The sequence below is a fragment of the Salvelinus namaycush genome, chromosome 37, assembly GCF_016432855.1.
Source record: "Salvelinus namaycush isolate Seneca chromosome 37, SaNama_1.0, whole genome shotgun sequence".
NCBI classification, from domain to species: domain Eukaryota; kingdom Metazoa; phylum Chordata; class Actinopteri; order Salmoniformes; family Salmonidae; genus Salvelinus; species Salvelinus namaycush.
In genome coordinates this window covers 25,483,755-25,495,915 of record NC_052343.1, presented here as the reverse complement: position 1 = coordinate 25,495,915, position 12,161 = coordinate 25,483,755, and the positions used below count along the sequence as shown (strand labels likewise).

At 40.9% G+C, this 12,161-nt stretch overlaps 1 protein-coding gene and 1 long non-coding RNA gene across 2 annotated transcripts; both read right to left on the bottom strand.

The window, feature by feature from the left end:
* Positions 1-865: 865 nt before the first annotated feature.
* Positions 866-1,742, bottom strand: LOC120031189. Its single transcript, XR_005473713.1, has 3 exons — positions 1,477-1,742; positions 1,106-1,138; positions 866-953 (listed from the first exon to the last, which is right to left on the bottom strand). It is a non-coding gene; the product is annotated as an uncharacterized LOC120031189 (long non-coding RNA).
* Positions 1,743-2,421: 679 nt separating this feature from the next.
* LOC120030928 (carcinoembryonic antigen-related cell adhesion molecule 5-like) lies at positions 2,422-10,682 on the bottom strand. The gene is made up of 4 exons (XM_038976433.1): positions 10,667-10,682; positions 9,880-10,041; positions 2,723-2,977; positions 2,422-2,432 (listed from the first exon to the last, which is right to left on the bottom strand). Exons 1-4 carry the CDS (start codon positions 10,680-10,682, stop codon positions 2,422-2,424), a joined length of 444 nt encoding a protein of 147 aa, XP_038832361.1.
* Positions 10,683-12,161: the final 1,479 nt, after the last annotated feature.

Genomic DNA, 12,161 nt, shown 5'->3' with positions numbered 1-12,161 from the left:
CTGGTGAAGATGACTAGCACACTGATGAGCTTCCCTGAGACAGTTTCTGACAGTTTGTGCTGAAATTCTTCTGTTGTGCAAACCCACAGTTTCATCAGCTGTCTGAGTGGCTGGTATCAGATGATCCCACAGGGGAAGAAGACAGATGTGGAGGTCGTGGGCTGGCATGGTTATGCGTAGTCTGCTGAAATGGTAGAGAAATTAACATTCAATTCTCTGGCAGTAGTTCTGATGGACATTCATGCAGTCAGCATGCCAATTGCACGCTCCCTCAAAACTTGAGACATCTGTGGCAATGTGTTGTGTGATAAAGCTGCACATTTTAGAGTGGCCTTTTATTGTCCCCAGCACAAGGTGCACCTGTGTAATTATCATGCTGTTTAATCAGCTTCTTGATATGCCACACCTGTCCGGTGGATTGGTTATCTTAACAAAGAGAAATGCTCACTAAAGTAAACATATTTGTGCACAAAATTTGAGATAAATATTTTTTTTGTGTGTACGGACAATTTCTGGGATCTTTTATTTAAGCTTATGAAACATTGTACCATCACTTTACATGTTGCTTTTATATTTTTGTTCAGTATATATTTTATAAACTGGTAATCACTGGTCTGACACAAAGAACAACAGAGTAGTAGGAAAATAGCAGGCATTATTTATTAGTCATTCTGTTTTTACATCATTTAAATAATTTGTTATTTATTTAACTGGCATTTATTATGCTCTAATTTATAAAATTACAGTACAGTAATGCGCTATCTACTTTCATTAACAAGGTTTTCTTTTCAATGTTAAGAAATTACACAATAAAGCAGACAAACATAGCATAAATCTATTATGTACGTTACATTTCAGATCCACACTGGGTGTTATCATGCAGGTTTTCTTTGTGTTGATTGTGGAACTGGATAATGGTGGTTGAATGGAGATCTCTTCCTGACCTCTTACTGCTAGTAGGAAAGTAAGGGAGAAAAGAAAGGAACATTAACTTCCATTTATCAGCTATAATACATCATGAATACCATTTAACATATAACACATAAATCGGTTGTTTTTACAGTATTACAGTCACATGGTGCCATGTGGTCTAGAACAAACTTACCATTATCCTAGTATCATAGGTACTCTTGAAGTCCTGCATTTCATAATTTGGGATAAAAGCAGAAGTAAACAACTGCAGAACATAGAAGGCAACAGCCATACCAACAGTTGCCATGACAAAATACATAACCTCAAAGTCCTAAACAAACTTTTACAGCGATCATGTGTTAGTGAATAACATGAAAACGCCAGAGACTGAATAGTTGTCATTAAGTCAAAACTAAACTTATATAATAGGCAAACAGTCTCTGCATACAGTATTTTCAACACTGTACATCCTGTTAAGCAAATTAATCTTGTTTATTACAGTAAGACTGTAGTAGAATACAGATGTGCACAGACACATCCCAGGGGTGACCATGTTTTACTTACTGTCAGGGGTAGAGGTGGAGATTGATTTTGTAGTGAATTGTCACGCACAGGTGATGGGTTCTCATACACAGGTGATGGGTTCTCATACACAGGTGATGGGTTCTCATACACAGGTGATGGGTTCTCATACACAGGTGATGGGTTCTCATACACAGGTGATGGGTTCTCATACACAGGTGATGGGTTCTCATATACAGGTTGTTGAGAGCCTTTAAGAGATACACAAATAGAGGGGTTGTATAGTTGCTGTTATCTTGTCTGCATTTGTCTGCATAAGCATTGTTACATTATTACAGTAGTAGTGGTGTTGTACTATATCATGTAATATGTCTGAATCCATTTAATTCTTCCATGGAAACTGTAAATCACTCTGGATGAGAGTGACTGCTAAATGACAATTTTAATGTAAATGGATAAAACAAATGTTTGAAAACATGATTCATTATAAGATTGGAGATAAAGCATATGCTTACCTCCTTGATCCATTGGCTCTACATAGCTTCTATATGCAACAATAAATAAACATTTAAAGGTATAAGAACATGATATTACAGTGCTTTTAACAGTTTACAGTGAAGTTATAAGATTAGAACATAATATTACAATGTTTTTAAAAGTTTATGGTGCTTTTGAAATATACTCAGTCCCTTTTTCTGATCAGTTTAGATCAATATGAAAACAGAGCCTATAATGTCTATTGCCGGCAGTGATAGAAAATACACTTGTTTGAATGAAACGTTTCTTATCTCACATATTTGTCTTGATGAAATAGACTGCAACACTAACTGCCACTTCCACAACCAGCAACACTATAATCACAATCCCAGTGATGACAACAACAGACAGTCCGTCTGGAGTTAGAGAGCCCACCGCTGCAGAGACCAGAGACAGAACCATACAGAGATGAGAGAAAGGGTACACCCAGTGAACAAGCAGTACTGCACATTACAGTGCATCTAGGTGACAATTACAACACAACAAACACAACTAAAAGGCACTATTTTAAAACACGTTTGGAATGCAAAACTTCATACGTATAACTTTTCTTTTACTAGCACTGACTTTTCTGATAATTACTTTGAGGAAAATTGTACTTACTATGACTGAGATATTTGGTTGTCCCACATAGCTAACTTAATGCACTAACTGTAAGTATCTCTGGATAAGAGGGTCTGCTAAATGACCAGATGTAACTGTTATCTACTTACTATGTTTATATTGTCTTTAAAACTTCTACTAACTTTACCTTTTACTGACAGTTTAAGGACCACAGATATTTTGTTTCCGGTGACATCATTTGTTGCTGTACAGGTGTAATCCCCACTGTCAGAGTATTCACTCTTCTGTTTAGTGAACTCAGGGGAATGTCCAGGTATCTTTGTCCCGTTAAGCACCCAGGTGTAACTAGCAGGGGGGTTGGAGTCAGTAGAGCAGGTCAATGTAAACTTCTGTCCTACTTCTATCTTAGTTGGACCCTTGATTTCCATACCATCAGGTCCATCTGTAACACAGAGATCACTAGTTAGTCAGAGCTACAAGTTCATTAGTTTGTAATCAGTGTGACGGTGGAGTCATAATGGTTGGTGTAAAGTGTGTGTTCAGTCATTGTTATATTATTTTCACGTACATCTATTGATGGTATAGTTGGTACATTTATCTGGTACATTAATCAAATCAAATCGAATTTTATTGGTCGGATACACATAGTTAGCATGTGTATGCGACCAATAAAATTGGATTTGATTTGATTTATCCGCAGGCTTATAGGGAAGTACTTACAGATTACATTCACAGTGTCACTGGCATTTTCAGAGCTGACAGGGTTGCTGACTCTACACAGGTATTCTCCACTGTCTGTTCTCTTCTTTATGGACAGCACTCTCTTATCCTCAGATAATATGATATTGTCACCAGAAGACACAGGATGACCATCCTTCATCCACTCTCTGGTGATGTTGAAGCCAGCTGCATCACAGGTTAAAGTGACAGAACCCCCCTCGATCATTGGTGGGTTTGGGGTAATTGTGGTAGTAGCACCAGATACTGTTTCTGTGAAATTAATACAAGATGAGATAATAATAATTATTGTGGTTTGTTAAAAAAGAAAAGGAGAAACAAGTTAGTTTTATGTTCATGTTACACAGTGGTGGAAAATGTACCCAACTGTCAAACTTGAGAAAAAGTAAAAAATACCTTAATAGAAAATTACTCAAATAAAAGTGAAAGTAAAATACTACTTTAGTAAAAGTATAAAAGTATTTGGTTTTAAATATACTTAAGTATCAAAAGTAGATGTAATTGCTGAAATATACTTAAGCAAACCAGACGGCACGATTTTGTTGTCATTTTAATTTACTGATAGCCAGGGACACACTCCAATACTCAAACATATTTACAAACAAAGCATTTGTGTTTAGTGAGTCTGCCAGATCAGAGGCAGTAGGGATGACTAGGGATGTTCTCTTGATAAGTGCTGCTAAGCATTGGAAATGTAAAGCCTACTTTTGGGTGTCAGGGAAAATGTAGGGAATAAAATGTACATTATTTTCTTTAGGAATGTAGTGGAGTAAAATTTAAAGTTCTCAAAAATGTAAATAGTAAAGTAAAGTACAGATACCCCCCAAAAACTGGCTAAGTAGTACTTTAAAGTATTTGTACTTAAAAAATCTACACCACTGGTGCTATATTACCATGGACAGGCGCAGAGCTCATCAGCACAGACGGGGCAGTGCGCTCTCGAAGGGTCTGTCATGCCAAATAATGTCCCCCTCTATGTCACAATGGAATTCAATTAAACTATTATCGTCCGTTGTTATATCAACAGTGGGATGAACTAATGATTAGAATTTTTGAGATCATTACATTCTAAATGACGTTCTTTTCATCATCGCTATGCAAACAAGGCTGATTTTCGCAACAATTTCGCTGTTTAATCAAGTTTTGTTTGGCTAATAAAATGAAACAATTAATTCAAACTACTTTTGGGTACCTTGTTAACATTACAACATGAAATCCATGTCTTAAACATTTTTACGTTTCAGAAATGGCAAAGAAAACGTGTAATCTGCTTGACACATTAAAGTTACTTACCTTACAGATCACAAAGTCAGCTAATTTCCACTCCATTCATATGCAAATCCATTTGATTCTTACACTGGCTTGTCTGGCTGTCATGTTTTTATTTTAACCTGCCCTTCCTTTATCTACACTGAAATAATATCATTTCAGTAGTCCTCTATTAGGATTTTTTTTCTTCTCGCATCTAAAGATGCAACAACTAGAATGGGTTACTAATATGACTAGAATTATTTAAAAAAGTGGCTATCTAAAAACCTAATAGGGTTCTTCGGCTGTCCCCAAAGGAGAACCCTTTGAAGAACCATTTTTGGTTCCAGTTAGAACCCTTTTGGGTTCCATGTAGAAACCTTTCCACAGAGGGTTCTAAAGTGGGCATTCAGCCTGGAGGAGTGGTGCCAAGGCTGCGCACCAGGGCTCCAGTGCTCCCCCACAGCCCGGTTCATCCGATGCCTCCTCTACGCACCAGGCCTCCTGTAGGTCTCCCCAGCCTGGTGGGCCCTGTGGCAGCCCCGCGCACCAGGCTGTCTCTGCGTCTCCTCCCTCCAGAGTCGCCCTCCAGTCCGGACCCTCCAGCGACGCCCTCCATTCAGGAGCCTCCAGTGTCGCCCTCCAGTCTGGAGCCTCCAGAGGCGCCCTTCAGTCCGGAGCTTCCAGCGACGCTCTCCAGTCCGGAGCCTCCAGAGTCGCCCTCCAGTCCGGAGCCTCCAGCGACGCCCTCCAGTCCGGAGCCTCCAGCGACGCCCTCCAGTCCGGAGCCTCCAGCGGCGCCCTCCAGTCCGGAGCTCCCAACAAGGGTCCCCAGTCCGGGGCCCGCTACAAGGGTGCCCAGTCCGGGGCCCACAACGAGGGCCCCCAGTCCGGGGCCCGCTACGAGGGTCCCCAGTCCAGGATTGGCGGCCAGGGTCCCCACTCTAGAGGCGCCACCCAAGTGGGCCAAGCCAGAGGTGGAGCGGGGTCTACGTCCCGCACCAGAGCCGCCACCGCGGAGAAATGCCCACCCAGACCCTCCCCTATAGGTTCAGGTTTTGCGGCCGGAGTCCGCACCTTTTGGGGGGGGTACTGTCACGCCCTGACCGTAGAGAGCTTTTTTATATAGGCGTGCGCACTGGGGACACTGTGCGCTTCACCGCATAACACGGTGCCTGCCCGGTCACTCTCTCGCCACGGTAAGCACGGGGAGTTGGCTCAGGTCTCCTACCTGACTCCACCAATCTCCCCGTGTGCCCCCCCCCAAAAAAAATGTTCTGGGGCTGCCTCTCGTGCACGTTACCTCGAGCCAATTCCTCATAGTGTCGCTGCTCCGCTCTAGCTGCCTCCAGCTCCTCTTTCGGACGGCGATACTCTCCCGGCTGTGCCCAGGGTCCCTTGCCGTCCAATATTTCCTCCCATGTCCAGGAGTCCATTACACGCTGGTTGGTCCTTTGGTGGTGGGTAGTTCTGTAACGAATCTCGTCCTCGTCTGATGAGGAATATGAAAGATCGGACCAAAATGCAGCGTGGTACGTGTCCATGTTAAATTTATTAAACTGAACACTGAAATACAAAATAACAAAGGTGAAAAACCGAAACAGTCCTATCAGGTGACACAACACGAAACAGGAAACAAATACCCACAAACACAGGTGGGAACAGGCTACCTAAGTATGGTTCTCAATCAGAGACAACGATTGACAGCTGCCTCTGATTGGGAACCATACCAGGCCAATTACATAGAAATACAACACACAGAACAAAACATAGAATGCCCACCCCAACTCACGCCCTGACCAACCAAAATATCTCTAAGGTCAGGGCGAGACAACAACATGATTTTTTTTTTCTAAAAAATAATTAGACAATGATATTAAATGAAAACAGATTGTTGAGCCAAGCCTTTCGAATGTTCATATTTATTTTTTTCAATCGTTATTAGTAGTTTTAAACTAACAAACGTACTAAATAAATGAATAATAATTTTGAAGACCCTGGTCCCTCCCAGCAGCAACCAGCAGCCCTGGCAGTTGCCAGTCCCAGGCCAGGGGGCCCTCAAGGGGGTACAGTGACAGTCAGCTGTACACTGCTTTATAACATAAGCAACACCAGCTCAGACCAATTCCAGGATCTAAATAGTTTTACAGTTGAAGTTGGAAGTTTACATACACCTTAGACAGATACATTTAAACTCAGTTTTTCACAATTCCTGACATTTAATCCTAGTAAAAATTCCCTCTTTTAGGTCAGTTAGGATCAGCACTTTATTTTAAGAATGTGAAATGTCAGAATAATAGTAGAGAGAATTATTTATTTCAGCTTTTATTTCTTTCATCACATTCCCAGTGGGTCAGGAGTTTACATACACTCAATTAGTATTTTGTAGCATTGCCTTTAAATTGTTTAACTTGGATCAAACGTTTCGGGTAGCCTTCCACAAGCTTCCCACGATAAGTTGGGTGAGTTTTGGCCCATTTCTCCTGACAGAGCTGTGGTAACTGAGTCAGGTTTGTAGGCCTCCTTGCTCGCACACACTTTTTCAGTTCTGCCCACAAATTTTCTATAGGATTGAGGTCAGGGCTTTGTGATGGCCACTCCAATACCTTGACTTTGTTGTCCTTAAGCAATTTTACCACAACTTAAGAAGTATGCTTGGGGTCATTGTCCATTTGGAAGACCCATTTGCGACCAAGCTTCAACATCCTGACTGATGTCTTGAGATGTTCCTTCAATATATCCACATAATTTTCCTTCCTTATGACGCCATTTATTTTGTGAAGTGCACCAGTCCCCCCTGCAGCAAAGCACCCCCACAACATGATGCTGCCACCCCCGTGCTTCACGGTTGGGGTGGGGTTCTGTGGCTTGCAAGCCTCCCCCTTTTTCCTCCAAACATAACGATGGTCATTATGGCCAAACAGTTCTAATTGTGTTTCATCAGACCAGAGGATATTTCTCCAAAAAGTACGATCTAAGGCTCCATGTGCAGTTGCAAACCGTAGTCTATCTTTTTTATGGTGGTTTTGGAGCAGTGGCTTCTTCCTTGCTGAGTGGCCTTTCAGGTTATGTTGATATAGGACTCGTCTTACTATTGATATAGATACTTTGTACCTGTTTCCTCTAGCATCTTCACAATGTCCTTTGCTGTTTGTTCTGGGATTGATTTGCACGTTTTGCACCAAAGTACGGTCATCTCTAGAAGACAGAACGCGTCTCCTTCCTGAGCGGTATGATGGCTGTGTCATCCTTTGTTGTTTATACTTGCGTACTATTGTTTGTACAGATGAACGTGGTACCTTCAGGCGTTTGGAAATTGCTCCCAAGGATGAACCAGACTTGTGGAGGCCTACAATTTTTTTTCTGAGGTCTTGGCTGATTTCTTTTGATTTTCTCATGATGCCAAGCAAAGAGGCACTCAGTTTGAAGGTAGGCCTTGAAATACACCCACAGGTACACCTCCAATTGACTCAAATTATGCCAGTTCGCCTATCAGAAGCTTCTAAAGCCATGTCATAATTTTCTGGAATTTTCCAAGCTATTTAAAGGCACAGTCAACTTAGTGTATGTAAACCTCTGACCCACTGGAATTGTGTTACAGTGAATTATAAGTGAAATAATCTGTCTGTAAACAATTGTTGGAAAAATGACTTGTGTCTTGCACAAAGTAGATGTCCTAACCGACTTGCCAAAACTGTAGTTTGTTAATTAACAAGACATTTGTGGAGTGGTTGAAAAACGAGTTTTAATTACTCCAACCTAAGTGTATGCAAACTTCCGACTTCAACTGTATATATTGCCATGTTTTACAGTGTCCAAAAAGTATTTTCTTTGGTTTTTGGTACATCATTGTTGAAAAGGTTTTTTTGTTATTTATTTATTTTGTGTGTGGTCCCTGGGGTGATCACCAGGGTTGGGGTAAATTCAATTTCAATTCCAGTAAATTCAGGAAGTACTCTTTGGGAAAGGCGTGCCGCTAGCGGGACACCTCGACAACATCCAGTGAAATTGCAGAGCGCGAAATTCAAACTACACTATTATAAATATTTAACTTTCATAAAGTCACAATTGTAATACAACAAAATAAAGCTTAACTTCTTGTTAATCCAGCCGCTGTATCAGATTTCAAAAAGGCTTTACGGCGAAAGCACACCATGCGATTATCTGATGACAGAGCTCCGCATACAAAACCATGAAAAACATATTTCAACCAGGCAGGTGCGACATGAAAGTCAAAAATAGCGATATAATAAATGCCTTACCTTTGATGATCTTCTTCTGTTGGCACTCCAAAAGTTCCCAGTTACATCACAAATGGTCCTTTTGTTCGATAATGTTTATATCCCAAAAAATCAGTTTAGCTGCCGCGCTTCAGTCAATAATCCACCCAGTTTCACTCCATCAAAATGCATACAAAATAAATCCCAAACGTTACTAATAAACTTTTCCAAACAAGTCAAACAACGTTTATAATCAAACCTTAGGTACCTAATACGTAAATAAATGATCAAATTTAAGACGGAGAATCGTTATTGTCTTTACCGGAGAAAAATACCAAAGAACGCTCTCTCATTCACACACTTGGAAACACTACAGCCAAAATGGGAGCCACCTAGAAAAACTACAATTTCTGGCTCATTTTTCCAAAAACCAGCCTTAAACTCTTTCTAAAGACTGTTGACATCTAATGGAAGCCCTAGGAACTGCAAACAGGGAGAACTTCGCCTTATAATAAAAGTGATAGCCATTGAAAATAATGGTAAGCTGAAATTCTTTTTTTGGGGATGGTTTGTCCTCGGGGTTTCGCCTGCCATATCAGTTCTGTTATACTCACAGACATAATTGTAACAGTTTTAGAAACTTTAGAGTGTTTTCCATCCAAATCTATCAATTTATGCATATCCTAGCTTCTGGGCCTGAGTAACATGCAGTTTACTTTGTGCACGCTTTTCATCCGGACGTCAAAATACTGCCCCCTATCCCAAACAAGTTAATTTCCAATTCAAATTATCTTCTATGGTTTTCAATTAGTAATTTTTTTTATTTGAATTGGAGTTTGGTTAACTTTTTGAATTGACTGGAATTTAATTGGAATTGAAACCCACGCTGGTCGCACCCATGGCCCTCACACTAGCTCTGCTTCTGACCATGGATCATGTATGTAGTAGAGTGTCAAGAGATATCCATCAAATAAATTGTAACTGCACCATCAAAAGACTAGAGTAACTGCATTTCAACAAGCACATTCTGTTTTTAGTTTTGTATTGTTTTTATGTATGGAAGTACATTCAATTCACATTAGTTGACAACTCAACTTTAAAATTAAGTGACATCTTTTGGAACTCAGGGTGTACTCACCATAGACATTCAGTGAAGTATTTGACAAATACATCAAATCAGACTCTCTTAGGATCACTCTGTATTCTCCATTGTCAGCAATGGTCAGTTTCAAGAGCTCCAGAGATCCAGTGCTATTGTCCAGACTGATCCTGCCAACATATCCCTCTCCGATCACAGGACCTTCAGAACTGAGAAAGTCAACAATGATGACAGGGGGATCACCAAAAGTCCAGACGATTGCACTAAGTGTGGTTGGATTGATGGTGGTTTTGAAAAACACATTTCCTCCCAATGATCTATTCTATTCAATTATAACATAATTATTTTATCAAGACAATTTTGGAAGCCACTGTGGAAGCCATTGTGCCTAGTAGAATGACTATATTTTGTGCAAGCAAATATTAAGCAGCATTTGTCACCACCTGAAAGGGATAGTTCACCCAAATTACAAAATTACATATTGATATCTTTACCATGTAAGCCATCTATGGACAAGATCTGACACCAATCCGTTAAACATTTAATTAAATGTGTATGGCCTTAGAGATGGACATGAACATCATTGAAACTACATCTGAATATTGACAAAGAACCTGCTATTGATTGAAGAACCATTCCTACTGTCATGGGAGCAGAGAATACATTAACACAGAAATCATGGTCCTACATTTTCAGAAGGATCAAAAAAGGGTTTAGAAATTATGACATGTTTCACCCCTTGGGTTTAAAATTGTCCCTTGTCGGTGCTTTTAGGGTTAACCTATGTGTGGCTGTATTTTATTGAGTGCAGCAGATAAGGTCTCACCTGAGAGTTTTGCCATGGTAAGAAAGATGACTACAGATGCCACCATCTCTTCTGATGTAACAAATGTCTGTGATTCAGACTACTTCTGTACCTAGAAATAAGTATTGCATAAGAGACAGGGCTTCAATAAAAGTGGTCTACAGTAACATCAAAACCTGATATGAGGAAGGAATATTGAGATAAAAGGTTTTGATGAGTTATATCGCTGCATGAAGGAACAAATGACCAAACTCCACTTTCAGAATACTACAATCCACCTCCACTAAGACTAATAAGGAAGTTTTGTGGGGTTTTACATTCATTGAGCCTATTGCCCTCTATTGTTTTGCAGGCTTTGACTAAAGATAGTAGACTTTGGTCTTTAGGTATTTTCTGTTAATAGATTATATATTATATATAATAAAAGTTAGTGCTTTATACTCCTTCTCAAACACTGACATCACTGTAGGATCACTTAGAACCAACACCCAGCTTTGTAGGGATGTTAGTTGAGGTAATATGTACATCTAGGTAGAGTTATTAAAGTGACTATGCATAGATGATAACAACAGAGAGTAGCAGTGGTGTAAAAGAGGGGGAGTGGGGGGGGGGGGGCAATGCAACTAGTCTGGGTAGCCATTTGATTAGGTGTTCAGGGGTCGTATGGCTTGGGGGTAGAAGCTATTTAGAAGCCTCTGGACCTAGAGTTGGTGCTCCGCTACTGCTTGCCGTGCGGTAGCAGAGAGAACAGTCTATGACTGGGGTGCCTGGAATCTTTGACAATTTTTAGGGCCTTCCTCTGACACCGCCTTGTATAGAGGTCCTGGGTGGCAGGAAGCTTGGCCCCAGTGATGTACTGGGCCGTTCGCACGACGCTCTGTAGTGCCTTGCGGTCGGAGCCCGAGCAATTGCCATACCAGGCAGTGATGCAACCAGTCAGGATACCCTCGATGGTGCAGCTGTAGAACCTTTTGAAGATCTGAGGACCCATGTCAAATCTTTTTAGTCTCCTGAGGGGGAACAGGTTTTGTCATGTCCTCTTCTATGAAGACTATGAAATAACACATATGTAATCATGTTGTAATCCAAAAAGTGTTAAACAAATCAAAATATATTTGTCACGACTCCCACCGAAGGTGGCTCCTCTTCCTGTTCGGGTGGCGCTCGGCGGTCGTCGTCACCGGTTTACTAGCTGCCACCGATCCCTTTTAACTTTTCTGTTAGTTTTGTCTTATTGGTTACACCTGTTTCTTGTTTGGGTTTTGGTAAGGGCTATTTAAGCCGGTTATGCCCGCCTGCTTTTGAGCGGGCTTGTTCCTCTGTTAGTTTGTGGATGTGCATTTGTATTTTATTTTCTCCGGACTGTTTGGGTCCTGTTTTTGGGCCGGTCAGTTTTATGCGCCTAGTGTTTTTGGCGTGACCATTTTGTACCGGAATAAATACGATTGTCCTAACCCTCTGCTCTCTGCGCCTGACTCCAAACCCACTACTCCTGGAAGTCTTGACAATATTTAAT

Bases quoted from the DNA above. Each gene is read 5' to 3' on its own strand.
- LOC120030928 (XM_038976433.1), bottom strand. The intron at 2,978-9,879 runs GTGAGTACACCC...TCTGTGTTACAG, and splicing joins TACTTCACTGAATGTCTATG to ATGGACCTGATGGTATGGAA.